Source organism: Panthera uncia, assembly GCF_023721935.1.
Source record: "Panthera uncia isolate 11264 chromosome B2 unlocalized genomic scaffold, Puncia_PCG_1.0 HiC_scaffold_25, whole genome shotgun sequence".
Classification (NCBI taxonomy): domain Eukaryota; kingdom Metazoa; phylum Chordata; class Mammalia; order Carnivora; family Felidae; genus Panthera; species Panthera uncia.
The window spans coordinates 19,844,955-19,861,870 of record NW_026057581.1 but is presented as its reverse complement, the minus strand read 5'-3'; the positions used below and the strand labels follow the sequence as shown (position 1 = coordinate 19,861,870).

Below are 16,916 nucleotides of genomic sequence, written 5' to 3'. Positions count from 1 at the left end.
TCTGTATTTATTCCCACTGTGTTACTTTTGTTGTCATTGTTCCTGGAGATTTTCTTTGATCTTTTCTTGTCTTTGTCACTCTTGGTCTCTCCTTTGCACTCGAAGAGCCCCCTTTAACATTTCTTGCAGGGCTGGTTTAGTGGTCATGAACTCCTTTAGTTTTTGTTTGCCTGGGAAACTCTTTATGTCTCCTTCTATTCAGAATGTTAGCCTTGCTGGATAGAGTATGCTTGGCTGCAGATTTTTCCTATTCAGTATTTTGAATACATCATGCCACTCCCTTCTGGCTTGTCAAGTTTCTGTTGAGAAATCTCCAGCTAGCATTATGAGGTTTCCCTTGTAAGTGAAGGACTTCTTTTGTCTTGCTGCTTTTAAGATTTTTTAGCACTGGGTTTTGCAAATTTAATTACAATATGTCTTGGTGTTGGCCTGCTTTTATTGATTTTGATGGGAGTTCTCTGTGCCTCCTGGACCTGGATGTCTGTGAGGAAACATTCTTACCATGTATCTTGAAGCATTGTTTCAAAGTTCTTCTTCCCTTCTTAGACAATCAGTAATTTTACAGGTAGCCACAAAAATAAAATGCCCTTTTTAGGAATACCTGCTTATCAACAAGCAAGTAGAGCATTCATTTTACAGATTGTCCACAGCAGATTCTTTTCCACATTTAAGTATGGAAATCTTCAACTGTACACAGAATAGGGAGAGTAGCATAATGAGCCCACACACTCACTCCCAGGCTGCAGTAGCCATCCACATTCCATCACTGGTTTCTCCCTGCCATCCTGCATGGTGTTAGACCTCTGTAAATTAAAAAGTTGCTGACAAACAACACAGTAACAAGGAAATGTGTGTTTTGAGCAAAAGTGAATTATCTACACTGATGTGAATCATTGAGAATGAACTTTGGGGGAAGAAATTAGTCCAGACCCATTGAAATGACGAATGTCTGGAAAGTATACATTCACTGTATACGTTAACTATTACTCTGTTGGTTCTTGTTTTAGTTTTAACACAGTATGTGAGCATAGCAGGTTTCCTGTTTGGGTGGAAGTTTGAAAGCCGGGTTCCAGTGTATTTTCCCCTTGTGCCTTCCAGGATCGAACAATACTACGAAGCCATCTTGGCTCTGTGGAACCAGCTGTACATCAACATGAAGAGCCTCGTGTCCTGGCACTATTGCATGATCGACATCGAGAAAATTAGGGCCATGACTATTGCCAAGGTACATCCTGAGGACCACGCAGGCTGCCTGGAGGAGGCGCCAAGCTGCCCCCTGTGGTGCTCACTTCTGCCAGGCAGACCTTTTAGCAGGGCAGCTAATCTGTTCGTATCTCATCTGAAGATCAGCTCAGCCTGCCTGCAAGGCTCATCCCAAGTAGGATGGGAGGGATTTGCACACGGCTGGCTCTGGTACAAAAAGAAGTACTGACTGAAGTTACCTGACAAGCCAGAAGTACCCATGGAAAAGACACATGGTCCTGTACTATCCTGGATCCTATTGTCCTTTGATGCAGTGGAAAGCTAGGTCATAAACTATTAACTGGATATCACAGAAGTGAATGGTGGGACAGAATTCATGGCATAACACTCAAAGCAGTCCTTCCTCTAGATCAGTTGTTTTCAAGTTGTGGTCTGAAGAATCCCGGCTTAAGGGGTTCCACTAGGGATAACAGGGCCAGGAGAGAGGTACAGAATGAGTAAGTCTGGGATCCCCTTTGTCCCCCTTTTCTCTTTGCGGTCAGAGCAGCTTTGCTGTGATCTGCTTTAGATTTGCGACTTCTGAGTAATATTTCCTTTGAAGAATAAAATTCTGTAGGAAAAATAAATTGACAGCCCACTGCTGTGGTTCTGAGGAGCAATCTCGTAATTCTCCAGGACCTTTTATATCTTAACGGGTCTTTAACAAGGATTGCCTTAAGCCCCCTCTAGCATAGGGCGTTTCTGGGCACTCCCCTTGGTCACCCTGTGGGGGTAATCAAACACTCCTGCCTGGTTTACTTCCAGCTGAAAACCATGCGGCAGGAAGATTACATGAAGACAATATCTGACCTTGAGCTGCACTACCAAGAGTTCATCAGAAACAGCCAGGGCTCGGAGATGTTTGGAGATGATGACAAGCGGAAAATGCAGTCCCAGTTCACAGATGCCCAGAAGCACTACCAGACCCTGGTCATACAGCTCCCTGGCTACCCCCAGCACCAGACAGGTTTGGAGTATCTATTCTCTTTGTTATCAACCACACACACAGCTTTAACAGAAAGTAGTTTGCACGACACCGCACACACAGCTTTAACAGAAAATGGTTTCAGAATCAACTTTGAAAAATAACATATCAGAAGTCACTCATACACTAAATTTTCAGACTCAAATCAAAGAAGGAGCTGCAGTTTAGGCAGTACAGATGCTTTTTGAGGACAAGTACCCTTCTAGCTAGGAATTCTCTGACTTTTGTGGTCCTAACATATTTTTACAGTAACCACAACTGAAATCACTCATCATGGTTCCTGCCAAGATGTCAACCATAATAAAGTGATTGAAACCAACAGAGAACATGACAAGCAGGAAACATGGATGCTGATGGAGCTCCAGAAGATTCGCAGGCAGATGGAACACTGTGAGGGCAGAATGAGCCTTAAGAACATCCTGCTAGCAGACCAAGGGTCTACACACCACATCACAGTGAAAATAAATGAACTGAAGGTAGGCATCCGGTGATATTTTGTTCGATTCCGGGTATATTATTTATCTGCAAGCTAATTAGAAAACCCTCCTGGTTTAAATACTTATAGGCAAGGAGCACTGATTTTCAAGAAAACAGGCTTCTAGCAGGATTTCCTTTTTTCTTTCCCTTACTTCCAAATTTGTAGAAGGTTACCAGGCTGGGGATTAAAGCACCTTCATGTTGGTTTGTGGATTGTTGAATCAGACCCCAGTGTTTTTCCTTTGTGTCCACATAGTACTTTGTTCATTTTTAAAGTTTTCATAAACATTAATTTGGTTGCTGCCTGAAACCACCTATGATATGGGCTAAACAAGTAGATTTTTTTTTTTTTTTCAGTTTAGTTGTTTATTTTGAGAGAGACAGATAGAGCGTGAGTGAGTGGGGGAGAAATGGAGAGAGAGAATCCCAAGCAGCCTGTCGGTGCAAAGCCCGATGTGGGGCTCGAACTCACAAATTGTGAGATTATGACCAAGAGTTGGATGCTTAGCTGACTAAGTCACCCAGGTGCCCTGAATTATTTTTGTTTATAGACAGGAAACTGACATGAAGAGATTTGTTTGGTCGGGGGAGATAAAACCTCAAAGCTACAGAGAGAGCTGGGACTACGGCCCAAGTATAGTCAACTCCCAGCCCTGTGATCTTTCCTGCTCCGCCATGCCTGCGCACTGCATTGGGATATCTAAGATAATATATTCTGAGTAAGAGGGCCATGTTTACACAGTGCTGATAAGGCCTCCTCAAAGAAGGAAATGGAATGTCAACTCTATCTCTTGAGTCTTTTCCATTTAGTGGACTTAATCAGGACAAAAAATGATCATAAGAATCACACAGTTCAATCAAGAGCTTTTCTTCTTTTTTGACAGAGTGTGCAGAATGATTCCCAGGCAATCGCTGAAGTTCTCAACCAGCTTAAAGATATGCTCGCTAACTTCAGAGGTTCAGAAAAATACTGCTATTTACAGAATGAAGTATTTGGACTGTTTCAGAAACTGGAAAATATCAATGGTGTTACAGATGGCTACTTAAATAGGTAAACGCCCCTAACATTTATCACAGATGTTTTGCTTTTCTCAAGCTTTGTCAGACTTCATTTGCTCTGTATGCCTGACTTACTACAGTCTTGCCTTACAGTTTTTTCTGTTCATTGCAGACTTTTGAGATAGTAATTTTGAGATAGTACTTTTGTAGATACTGTGCTTTTGAGATAGTAATTTTGAGATGTTAATTCCACTGTTGTGAAACCTAACGTGTTTTACAGCTGAGATATATGCTGTAAGAGTCAGGACTTAGAATTCTTCTTCAATTAATGCAGAATGGCTGTCTGAAAGATGATATAGAGGGGAAAGATGATATAGGAGTTTATGGCTCCTGCAGCTTAGAAATAGGCAAAATAAGTTTTTATCGGCTTCTTTAATTAATAGTGGCAAGAGCCGAATGTTCAAAGGCTAATTACGTCACTGGCAATATTATTTGCCTCCTTTGCTCTTTACAGCTTATGCACAGTAAGAGCTCTACTCCAAGCTATCCTGCAGACAGAAGACATGTTAAAGGTTTACGAAGCCAGACTCACTGAAGAGGAAACCGTGTGCCTGGATCTGGATAAAGTGGAAGCTTACCGCTGCGGACTGAAGGTAACTGAAAGTTCTATTCAGTTTATAACCACTCTTATAAACAGTATTATGGGAAATCATGCAGGACTACTCAGTACCCAAATCCAAGGCTTCACTAAGTTTTCATGAGTTTGAGGATTACTGGATTTCACCAGCCACACATGGTTGATATCTGTCGTTATCTCTAGCACACTGCTTTCTAGAGTGTACTATTAGGAACTATGTGCGGATATAATTTGTGGTGAGATTTGTTTGAGGAATGCAGAGTTAAACATAATTGAACTGGTTTCTTCACTATAGGATTTTTCTTCTTTAATATATTCATATGTACTATAATTATTCAGGAATGGAATAGAGTATGGTATTTAGCATTTCTCAAACAAACATACACACTGAATCCTTTATTAAGGGGGTAGCTTAATAAGTAAGGAGCTATTTATTGACATAAATAATGGGAAATGTAATCAGCAAATATATTTTTCTGGCTTGATTATCACTTAAAGATACAAATATTCCAAGAGATTAATTTGTACTCTTTCTTTCTCTCATGACAGAAAATCAAAAATGACTTGAACTTGAAGAAGTCATTGTTGGCCACCATGAAGACAGAGCTCCAGAAAGCCCAGCAGATCCACTCCCAGACCTCACAACAATATCCACTTTATGACCTGGATCTGGGCAAGTTCAGTGACAAAGTCACACAGCTGACAGACCGCTGGCAAAAAATAGACAAACAGATAGACTACAGGTGTGCCAACTTCCTTCCCTACTTTCTTCCCATTTGGTTGTTCCAAGATAGCGTCACTTGAATTTGTCACTCTAAAAGCAGTGGTTTGGTTTGCTGTGTAAGTTAGGCGTAAGAGGCGCTCTGTTCATGGACTGTCTGGAGTCAGCTTTGTCACAAATGAGGGAAGCAGGTACCCAAGCTTGAACCAACCCATACCAGGTACTCTCCAGGCTCTTAGGGAAATAGTGGAAGCCATTGATCAGGCCCTTTTGGGCCCTATAAACTCTTGCTAGGATTGTTGGAAGGAGTAGATGTTTTAAGTGAGTGTTCTTCTGAAATTTAAGAAAATTAAATCTTCTACAAAAGAAATGCCTTCTTCCAAATGAGGATTTAAAAAGTCTCTTCACTTTTGCAAGTAGTTCATTTTACTAACAGTGCTTTTACCTTTATTGATAACTAATTCCTATGTCATACAATTTGCCCATTGAAAGTGTATAATCCAATGGATTTTATTATATTTAAAATTATGTAACCATCACCGCAATCTATGTCTAGAACATTTTCTTTATGCTAAAAAAAGAGCCCCGTACCCATTATCACTAATTTCCCATTACCTCCCAATCCTCCAGCCCTAAACAACCACCAATCTTTCCTCTGTCTCTGTAGATTTGTCTATTCCAGACATTTTGCATGAAGGGATCATATATCATGTGCTCCTTTGTGACTGTTTTTTCCACTCAGCATAATGTTTTCAGGGTTCATCCTTGGTGTAGCTTGTTTTAGTACTTCATTCCTTTTTATGACTGAATAATATTCTATCATATAGCTATACTTACTACATTTTATTTTATTTTATTTTATTTTATTTATTTTTTTACTTTCATTCATTCATGATTTTTGGCTATCATGAAAAATGTCACTATGAAAATTCATGTATAACTTTTTGTAGGGAGGCATGTTTTCAATTCTCTTGAGCACACAGCAGGTGGAATGACTGGGTCATATGATAACTCTGTTAAATACTCTCAGGACCAGTAGCACTGCTTTTCTGATTTTATCATATCTATCTTCTGCAGATTATGGGACCTGGAGAAACAAATCAAGCAACTGAGGAATTACCGTGATAACTATCAGGCCTTCTGCAAGTGGCTCTATGATGCCAAACGCCGTCAGGATTCCTTAGAATCCATGAAGTTTGGTGATTCCAACACAGTCCTGCGATTTTTGAATGAGCAGAAAGTACAAGCCAGTTTGTCACTTCCTTAGATAACATTGAGGGTGCACTGTATTTTCCTCTAGTTTTCATAGCAGTGTCTAGGTTTGAAATGATATATTTTTTTAAAGACTGTTTTAAATGTTTATTTACTGAGAGAGAGTGAGAACGTGAGCAGGGAAGAGGCAGAGACAGAGAGGGAGAGAGAATCCCAAGCAGGCTTCATGCTGTCAGTGCAGAGACTGACATGAACCGTGAGATCATGACCTGAGCTGAAATCAACAATCGGATGTTTATCCGACTGAGTCACCCAATACCCTGAAGTGGTGTTTGATATTACTAGTCCATTTGGTGAATGCTTGCATAAGGCCCAGTGGAAAAACAGTTGAGATATTGAAAGGAAATCATCGTGGAAATCAATTGTAAAAGAAGTAATGTAACATTGTAGTAAAGTATCTTTATAAATTGAGGTGATAGGATCAGAAAAGTGTACAGATTTGAAAGATTCCTCTTAGAGAGTAAGAAGTCGAAGATCTTGCTTACTCTCCTGAAGGAAAAACATGCTCATCTTCTAAGGCTGACCTGTGAGAATACGAGTTCACTGCACGTAGTCATAATCTGTGGAAAACCAGTTGTTCAGCAGTGAAATAGCATTTATTTAAAAACATTTATATACTTCAACGCTTATAAATATTTTACTTTTTGTCTAGAACTTGCACAATGAAATCTGTGGCAAGCGAGACAAATCAGAGGAAGTACAGAAAATCGCCGAACTTTGTGCAAATTCGATTAAGGTATGTTCGTTTCTCAAAGAATGTTGTCATCTCATCAAGAATAATGGTAAGTGCTTGCTTTGGCAGCACACCTACTAAAACTGGAGTGATACAGAGAATATTAGCATGGCTCTTGTGTAAAAATGACATGCAAATTTGTGAAGTGTTCCATATTTTAAAAGTATATATTATTAACTGCATTATTTTCTGATTTACTCGAAAGAGTAAAAACTGCTTGAGGATAGCAGTTGTGGCTTTTATATGTTCTCTCCTGAACATACCGTGAAAAGTTTGTTATCCATTTACTTGAGTTCATTTCACATTGGCAATATCAGTGAAGTGCCTGGTCTTCATTCTTTAGACTGGTAATATGGGTAAACATCTTCCTATAGCATATAAAGATGCACTTCTTGGTTTAATAATGTCATGTTAGTGACTTGGACACTATCAATGCATGGTAGCCTTTGAGGTTGGTCATGAGAAACACAGCTTGATGATTCAGAACCATGAAATTGTAGCTGTCAGTGACTCTGTGAAGTTCATTGAGTATATTTGTCTTAAACCTTTTATTCTGTAGGATTATGAACTCCAGCTGGCATCATACACCTCAGGATTGGAAACCCTACTGAACATACCCATCAAGAGAACCCTGGTTCAGTCTCCCTCTGGGGTGATTCTGCAAGAGGTATGTACATCGTTACGTATTTCTTAGAGCCAGCCCCTCCTGCACGTTCACTGTCCCTGCCTTCTTCCTGTCTTCCCTGCAGACCCTGAATTCACCCCTTGTTATAGGGTCTCCACTCCCAAAGGGTTTAATAGCAGGTTATGCTCCTTTAGTAGGAGTCATCAATACTGGAGTGATTTTAGGAGGCGGTTAGTGGAAGTCTGGATCTGTTGTTTATATAGTAGGATCTTGGTAGAAACTGCGCTTAAATTCTGGGTTTAGTGAGGGAAGCTTTTAACAAGTAGAAGATGTCTAGTCGATTTTTAAAAGACAACTTCTTCCCAAAGATGACAGAGAATATCACCCATCAGATGGTTTAGGGGAAACACTCTAGAGGGATAAGGATAGGATACAATGTTGTTAGCCTTTTGTGGTGCTTCCAGATTTTGGAATTAGCACACATGAAGGAAGGGAGTTCATTCTTTATTTGTGTTAATTTTTAAGTGTTTATTTGTTTTTGAGAGAGAGTATGTGAGCAGGGGAGGGGCAGAGAGGGAGAGGGAGAGAGAATCCTAAGCAGGTTCCACACTGTCAGTGCAGAGACCAATGCAGGGCTCAAACTCCCAAACCATGAGATCGTGACCTGAGCTGAAATCAAGAATCAGACACTTAACCAACTGAGCCACCCAGGCACCCCAGGAATTCACTCTTAAATTATAATTTCACTATTTCATTGATTTAGGAAACAAAATTGGTCAGCTTGCATGGGACATTTTTTTAATGCAATAATTGTTTTTTTCTTTTTTTCTTTCACCCCTTTTTTGCAAGGCCGCAGATATGCATGCTCGATACATAGAACTACTTACAAGGTCTGGAGACTATTATAGGTTCTTAAGCGAGATGCTGAAGAGTTTGGAAGACCTGAAGGTAATTTACTTAATTTATTTCCTTGGAGCATTGGAAAAGAAAATGGAATAGAGCCTTATTATTACTGCCTCATTAGAACATGGATCTGGACATACTCCCTGGTATATACTCACTGTTGTAGAATTTGTTCAAAAGTCAGGGTTAGTTCTGTGCTTCAGGACACTGCTCTGAATGGAGTTAGGTGATATTTACAAAATTCTAGCTGCTTTACCTTACCAAAAAAACCCCACTAATTTCATTTACTGTTTGGTCAAGGATTTTGCTTTTTTTGTTGGTGTGTGTTTTCTCTCTCTCTTTTTTTTATGTTTATTTATATTTGGGAGAGAGACACAGAGCATGAGTGGGGGAGGGGCAGAGAGAGAGACAGACAGACAGACAGACAGACAGATAGAATCTGAAACAGGCTTCAGGCTCCCAGCTGTCAGCACAGAGCCCAATGCTAACTATGAGATCATGACCTGAGCCGAAGTTGGACGCTTAACCAACTGGGCCACCCAGGTGCCCCATGTGTTTTTTAAATTAAGGAAGAGAACATCCTGGACTGGCTGGATTTGGATTTTTTTTACCAACATACAGATTTGCTTTATCAAATTTTGATGTTTTTATCAACATTGAAAACATCTGATTGTTTAATTTACTCATCATTTCCAATACATGCATTGAGTTTGTATGGAAATTTAATACCTTGAAATAAAGGAAACGTAACTTATGAAATCTTAAGCTTTTGATCTTGGAAGAAATCACCTCATTTACACATGAGGCAGGGGAACCTCAAAGATGCTGTATTATTTGCTAAGATCATTCAGGCAGTTGATGGAAGAATTACGACGAGAATACAGATTTTGTGGGGTTTTGTCCAGTAGCTTTTGCTCTGTGTCACTCTTTCTATGTGTGCTTATGTGTGTGGTGTGCGTGTGCACATGTGCAGGTGTGGGAAGAGACGCGAGAACACACAATGGTCTGGGAGGGGGGAAAAGACTGTTTCTTTTTTTAGGACGTGAGAGGTTTTCCTTTCATCCTAATTTCTGATTTCACTTCCGCAGCTGAAAAACACCAAGATTGAAGTTTTGGAAGAGGAGCTCAGACTGGCCCGAGATGCCAACTCTGAAAACTGCAATAAGAACAAATTCCTGGACCAGAACCTGCAGAAGTACCAGGCAGAATGTTCCCAGTTCAAAGCCAAGCTTGTGAGCCTGGAGGAGCTGAAGAGGCAGGCAGAGCTGGACGGCAAGTCGGCCAAGCAAAACCTGGACAAGTGCTACGGCCAAATAAAAGAACTCAACGAGAAGATCACCAGGCTGACCTACGAGATCGAGGACGAGAAGCGAAGACGGAAGGCCGTGGAAGACAGGTTTGACCAACAGAAGAATGACTATGACCAGCTGCAGAAGGCAAGGCAGTGTGAAAAGGAGAGCCTTGGCTGGCAGAAAATGGAGTCTGAGAAAGCCATCAAAGAGAAGGAGTACGAGATAGAAAGGTTGAGGGTTCTGCTGCAGGAGGAGGGCGCCCGGAAGAGAGAATATGAAAGTGAGCTGGCAAAGGTAAGAAACCACTATAATGAGGAGATGAGTAATTTAAGGAACAAGTATGAAACAGAGATTAACATCACGAAGACCACCATCAAGGAGATATCCATGCAAAAAGAGGACGATTCCAAAAATCTCCGAAACCAGCTTGATAGGCTCTCGAGGGAAAATCGAGATCTGAAGGACGAGATCGTCAGGCTCAATGACAGCATTCTGCAGACCACCGAGCAGCGAAGGCGGGCCGAAGAAGATGCCCTGCAGCAAAAAGCCTGTGGCTCCGAGATGATGCAGAAGAAGCAGCATCTGGAGATGGAGCTTAAGCAGGTCATCCAGCAGCGCTCTGAGGACAATGCTCGGCACAAACAGTCCCTGGAAGAGGCTGCAAAGACCATTCAGGACAAAAACAAGGAGATTGAGAGACTCAAAGCTGAGTTTCAGGAGGAGGCCAAGCGCCGCTGGGAATATGAAAATGAACTGGCTAAGGTAAGGAACAATTACGACGAGGAAATCATCAGCTTAAAAAACCAGTTCGAGACTGAGATCAACATCACCAAGACCACCATCCACCAGCTCACCATGCAGAAGGAAGAGGACACCAGTGGCTACCGAGCCCAGATCGACAGCCTCACCAGAGAAAACCGCAGCCTATCCGAGGAAGTAAAGCGACTGAAGAACACGTTAGCCCAGACCACTGAGAACCTCAGGAGGGTTGAAGAAGACGTCCAACAGCAAAAGGCCACGGGCTCGGAGGTGTCTCAGAGGAAACAGCAGCTGGAGATTGAGCTGAGGCAGGTCACTCAGATGCGGACGGAAGAGAGCCTGAGATACAAGCAGTCGCTCGATGATGCCGCCAAGACCATCCAGGATAAAAACAAGGAGATCGAGAGGTTAAAACAACTGATAGAAACGGAAACCAGTGAACGGAAACGCCTGGAAGAAGAGAACGCTAAATTACAGAGGGCCCAGTATGATCTGCAGAAAGCAAATAATAGTGCGACGGAGACGATAAGCAAGCTGAAAGTTCAGGAGCAAGAGCTCACGCGCCTGAGGATCGACTACGAGCGGGTGTCCCAGGAGAGGGCTGTGAAGGACCAGGACATCACGAGATTCCAGAGTTCTCTGAAGGACCTGCAGCTGCAGAAGCAGAAGGTGGAGGAGGAGCTGAATCGGCTGAGGAGGACCGCCTCGGAAGACTCCTTGAAGAGGAAGAAGCTGGAGGAGGAGCTGGAAGGCATGAGGAGGTCTTTGAAGGAGCAGGCGATAAAAATCACCAGCCTGACCCAGCAGCTGGAGCAAGCATCCATCGTTAAGAAACGGAGCGAGGACGACCTCCGGCAGCAGAGGGACGTGTTGGACGGCCACCTGAGGGACAAGCAGAGGACCCAGGAAGAGCTGAGAAGGCTCTCCGTGGAGGTCGAGGCCCTGAGACGCCAGTTGCTGCAGGAACAAGAGAATGTCAAACAGGCTCACCTGAGGAACGAGCATTTCCAGAAGGCGATAGAGGATAAAAGCAGGAGCTTAAATGAAAGCAAGATAGAAATCGAGAGGCTGCAGTCTCTCACGGAGAACCTGACCAAGGAGCACTTGATGTTGGAGGAGGAGCTTCGGAACCTGAGGCTGGAATACGACGACCTCAGGAGGAGCCGGAGCGAGGCGGATAGCGATAGAAATGCAACCATCTCTGAACTCAGGAGCCAGCTGCAGATCAGCAACAACCGGACCCTGGAACTGCAGGGGCTGATTAATGATTTACAGAGAGAGAGGGAAAATTTGAGACAGGAAATTGAGAAATTCCAAAAGCAGGCTTTAGAGGTATTCACAAATATTTGATCACAGCTTCCCTGTCCTTCAAATAATTCCCTCCATTTTCATCTCATCTCAGCTGTGCTCCTGCTAACTGGGATGGCCGCTTACAGAAAGTCTAATTTTTCTCCTTATTGCTGTACTACTAGCTGTCATAACCCAGGCCACTGCTTGAAAGCAATTTGCCCTCTTTGCCCTTCTGTCCTGTTCCCGCATCAATACGAATCTGTGTGTCACCTCTGTTTGGCTGTGCTTTTCAAACTTTAGCACACCATCAGGTTTAACACCTGAGAGCTTGTCCTCTGACTATTCCAGTCTGTTTTCTAGAAGATAGCTCTTACTTAGCGAGCTATGACCTGCATTTTTTTCGTTAAAATTTTCCTAAATAAAAGCCATGGTAAAGGTATTGTCTATGCAATTTTGAAATCACTTTTTCTTGCTTGCTTACATGGCTTTTCTGCATGCATGATCTGTTCTCTTTTGATCACAACCCTGATGTGTTTGTTTTTGCTAGGCTTTTCTTTTAACCCCTAGTTTAAAAATACCTTCTTTAAGTTCTAATACGTTTGACTTCTATAGACAATATTTGTGTGGGGCTGGGTGTAGGGTGTGTATATGCCCATAGATTTATTTTGTTTTATTAAACATGTGAGTATAGCTGTAAGAGGGGAGATGTAGGTATAGCAGGTGTGATAACCTGGGACAAAATTCCCCATATTTTTTCAAACCATTATTTTTTGTTAAGAGTAAGACTGGTATATAACTTCTCCTAGTTACTTCTAAAAAAAAAAGTAAGTATGATGCCATTTATCAAAGTGGCAACATACCTCTACAGAATTTTTTTTTCATAATTTATAAGATAACAAAATAGCAGTATATCCAGGGAAAATAGAGGAAGTTCAAACTAAGTTTTATTTTTTAAGTGTAGGAAAAGAGGAATTATAACTCTATGATACGATCAAAACGTTATTTCTTCCCATTTCTTTCTTTTTAAATTCTAGGCATCTAATCGGATTCAGGAATCAAAGAACCAGTGCACTCAGGTGGTGCAGGAAAGAGAGAGCCTTCTAGTGAAAATCAAAGTTCTGGAACAAGACAAGAGCAGGCTGCAGAGGCTGGAGGATGAGCTCACTCGCGCGAAAGCAACGCTGGATGCGGAAAGCAGGGTGAAACAACGCCTCGAGTGTGAGAAACAGCAAATCCAGAATGACCTCAATCAGTGGAAAACCCAGTACTCCCGCAAGGAAGAGACGATTAGGAAGATCGAGTCGGAAAGAGAGAAGAGTGAGAGAGAGAAGAACAGCCTTAGGAGTGAGATCGAAAGACTCCAGGCAGAGATCAAGAGGATTGAGGAGCGGTACAGGCGCAAGTTGGAGGACTCCACCAGGGAGACGCAGTCACAGCTGGAAACAGAGCGCTCCCGACTTCAGAGGGAAATCGACAAACTCAAGCAGCGCCCCTATGGGTCCCATCGGGAGACCCAGACAGAATACGAGTGGACGGTTGACTCCTCAAAGCTGGTGTTCGATGGACTGAGGAAGAAGGTAACGGCCATGCAGCTCTATGAGTGCCAGCTAATTGACAAAACAACCTTGGACAAACTGCTGAAGGGGAAAAAGTCCGTGGAAGAAGTTGCTTCTGAAATCCAGCCTTTCCTTCGGGGTGCAGGGGCTATCGCTGGAGCATCTGCTTCCCCTAAGGAAAAGTACTCTCTGGTAGAGGCCAAAAGAAAGAAATTAATCACCCCGGAATCCACAGTCATGCTCCTGGAAGCCCAGGCAGCTACAGGCGGTATAATTGATCCCCATAGGAATGAGAAGCTGACCGTTGACAATGCGATCGCTCGGGACCTCATTGACTTTGATGACCGTCAACAGATATACACAGCAGAGAAAGCTATCACTGGTTTCGATGATCCGTTTTCAGGCAAGACCGTATCTGTTTCAGAAGCCATCAAGAAAAATCTGATTGATAGAGAAACCGGAATGCGCCTGCTGGAAGCCCAGATTGCTTCAGGGGGTGTGGTGGACCCCGTGAATAGCGTCTTTTTGCCGAAAGACGTAGCCTTGGCCCGTGGGCTGATTGACAGGGATTTGTATCGGTCCCTGAATGATCCCCGAGATAGTCAGAAGAACTTTGTGGATCCAGTCACCAAAAAGAAGGTCAGTTACATGCAGCTGAGAGAACGGTGCAGAATCGAACCACACACTGGTCTGCTCCTGTTGTCAGTGCAGAAGAGAAGTATGTCCTTCCAAGGAATCAGACAACAGGTGACCGTCTCTGAGCTGGTGGATTCTGGTATATTGAGACCATCCACTGTAAATGAACTGGAATCAGGTCAGATTTCTTATGATGAGGTTGGCGAAAGAATTAAAGACTTCCTTCAGGGTTCAAGTTGCATAGCGGGCATATACAATGAGACCACGAAACAGAAGCTTGGCATTTATGAGGCCATGAAAATTGGCTTGGTCCGACCTGGTACTGCCCTGGAGTTGCTGGAAGCCCAAGCAGCTACTGGCTTTATAGTGGATCCTGTTAGCAACTTGAGGCTACCGGTGGAAGAAGCCTACAAAAGAGGCCTGGTGGGTATTGAGTTCAAAGAGAAGCTCCTGTCTGCAGAACGAGCTGTCACCGGGTATAATGATCCTGAAACGGGAAACATCATCTCTTTGTTCCAAGCCATGAACAAGGAACTCATTGAAAAGGGCCATGGCATTCGTTTATTGGAAGCACAGATTGCAACCGGGGGGATCATCGACCCGAAGGAGAGCCATCGCCTGCCAGTTGACATGGCGTACAAGAGGGGCTACTTTAATGAGGAGCTCAGTGAGATTCTCTCTGATCCAAGTGACGATACAAAAGGATTCTTTGACCCCAACACAGAAGAAAATCTTACCTATCTTCAGCTAAAAGAAAGATGCATCAAGGATGAAGAAACAGGGCTCTGTCTTCTGCCCCTGAAAGAAAAGAAGAAAGAGGTGCAGACATCACAAAAGAATACCCTCAGGAAGCGCAGAGTGGTCATCGTTGACCCAGAGACCAACAAGGAGATGTCTGTTCAGGAGGCCTACAAGAAGGGCCTTATAGATTATGAAACCTTCAGAGAACTGTGTGAGCAGGAGTGCGAGTGGGAAGAAATAACCATCACTGGATCTGACGGCTCCACCAGGGTGGTCCTGGTAGACAGGAAGACAGGCAGTCAGTATGATATTCAAGAGGCTATTGACAAGGGCCTCATTGACAGGAAGTTCTTTGATCAGTACCGATCTGGCAGCCTCAGCCTCACTCAGTTTGCTGATATGATCTCCTTGAAAAATGGCGTGGGCAACAGCAGCGGCATAGGTGGTGGCATCAGTGACGATGTTTTCAGCAACAGCCGACATGAGTCAGTAAGTAAGATTTCTACCATATCCAGTGTCAGGAACATAACCATCAGGAGCAGCTCTCTGTCTGACCCCCTGGAAGAATCAAGCCCCATTGCAGCCATCTTTGACACAGAAAACCTAGAGAAGATCTCCATTACAGAGGGAATAGAGCGGGGCATTGTCGATAGCATCACTGGCCAGAGGCTTCTGGAAGCTCAGGCTTGCACGGGTGGCATCATCCACCCAACCAGTGGTCAGAAGCTCTCACTTCAGGATGCAGTCTCCCAGGGCCTGATTGACCAAGATATGGCCACCAGGCTGAAGCCCGCTCAGAAAGCCTTCATTGGCTTTGAAGGTGTGAAGGGAAAGAAGAAGATGTCAGCAGCAGAGGCAGTTAAAGAAAAATGGCTCCCCTATGAGGCAGGTCAGCGCTTTCTAGAGTTCCAATACCTCACTGGAGGCCTTGTTGACCCAGAAGTGCATGGGAGGATAAGCACGGAAGAAGCCATCAGGAAAGGATTCATCGACGGCCGAGCAGCTCAGAGGCTGCAAGACACCAGCAGCTATGCCAAAATCCTGACCTGCCCCAAAACCAAATTAAAAATATCCTATAAGGATGCCATGAATCGCTCCATGGTGGAAGATATCACTGGCCTACGCCTTCTGGAGGCCGCCTCTGTTTCTTCCAAGGGCTTGCCTAGCCCTTACAACATGTCTTCTGCCCCAGGCTCCCGCTCTGGCTCCCGCTCTGGCTCCCGCTCCGGCTCCCGCTCCGGCTCCCGCTCCGGCTCTCGCTCTGGTTCCCGAAGTGGGTCCCGGAGAGGAAGCTTTGATGCAACAGGGAATTCTTCCTACTCTTACTCCTACTCCTTTAGCAGTAGCTCTATTGGGCACTAGTAATCAGTTAGTTGCTACTTCCTTGGCTTTACTTATGTGAATTTTCACTTTACTAAATACTAACAAAAGAAAACCTAGTGCTTGCAGTATAGTGATAGAGTTTCAATGATTAAGAAGATATAACCTTGGTTGAAATCAAATACTGTTCTGGCTTTTTATCTTCTCAGCTCATCTAACATATCTAATACACTGGATGTAGTGTGTCTGAAATGGTAATCAGTTGTAAGGATAGCACAAATTGAATCTAGAGTTCGTTCCTTCTGTGTTTAGTTTTTTTGATTGGTTCTTGTACTTCTTTTGGCCTATAATACAGATTTCTGTTCTTGGAGATGAAATTAAGTTGATCATTGATATTCTAGACTTCAGTCTGTTTTTCATCTAAATATTTCCATTTTCTGTATTAGGAGAAAATTACCCATCCCATTCTCCCCAGAATACTCCGCCCCAAACCCAAACATTTTGGAATGAGTCTCCTTTAGTTTTAGATTGTGGATCGTGTAACCTATATACTCTTCAATGCACTTGTTTTGTTCGGCATTAATTTGACTATATGTGCGTGATAGCAGCAATCTTTGCTTTTCTTTGGTCAAAGTTTTCTGTTTATTTTGCTTGTCATTTACTATGTACTTTAAAAAGGTGTCTTTATGAAGTTTGCGATTCTGGCAATAAACTTTTAGACTTTTGAA

The 16,916-nt window shown here is 43.0% G+C and overlaps 1 protein-coding gene and 1 non-coding gene across 3 annotated transcripts in view; both read left to right on the top strand.

Annotated features, from left to right (window-relative positions):
* Positions 1-16,916, top strand: part of DSP (desmoplakin) — a 47,473-nt gene extending 30,557 nt beyond the window's left edge. Inside the window, exons 13-24 of one of the 2 annotated variants that reach the window (XM_049654868.1) lie at positions 1,099-1,225; positions 2,008-2,209; positions 2,477-2,703; positions 3,589-3,755; positions 4,218-4,356; positions 4,890-5,083; positions 6,139-6,301; positions 6,986-7,069; positions 7,626-7,733; positions 8,541-8,639; positions 9,683-10,180; positions 12,970-16,916. In XM_049654868.1, coding sequence (XP_049510825.1) covers positions 1,099-1,225; positions 2,008-2,209; positions 2,477-2,703; positions 3,589-3,755; positions 4,218-4,356; positions 4,890-5,083; positions 6,139-6,301; positions 6,986-7,069; positions 7,626-7,733; positions 8,541-8,639; positions 9,683-10,180; positions 12,970-16,230 — 5,269 coding nt within the window. In that variant the 3' untranslated portion in view covers positions 16,231-16,916. Of the gene's footprint in view, positions 1-1,098; positions 1,226-2,007; positions 2,210-2,476; positions 2,704-3,588; positions 3,756-4,217; positions 4,357-4,889; positions 5,084-6,138; positions 6,302-6,985; positions 7,070-7,625; positions 7,734-8,540; positions 8,640-9,682; positions 11,978-12,969 lie in introns of both variants that reach the window. The other variant, XM_049654867.1, reaches the window with a different exon arrangement.
* On the top strand, positions 7,120-7,226 carry LOC125908512 (U6 spliceosomal RNA). The gene has a single exon (XR_007453394.1). It is a non-coding gene; the product is annotated as a U6 spliceosomal RNA (small nuclear RNA).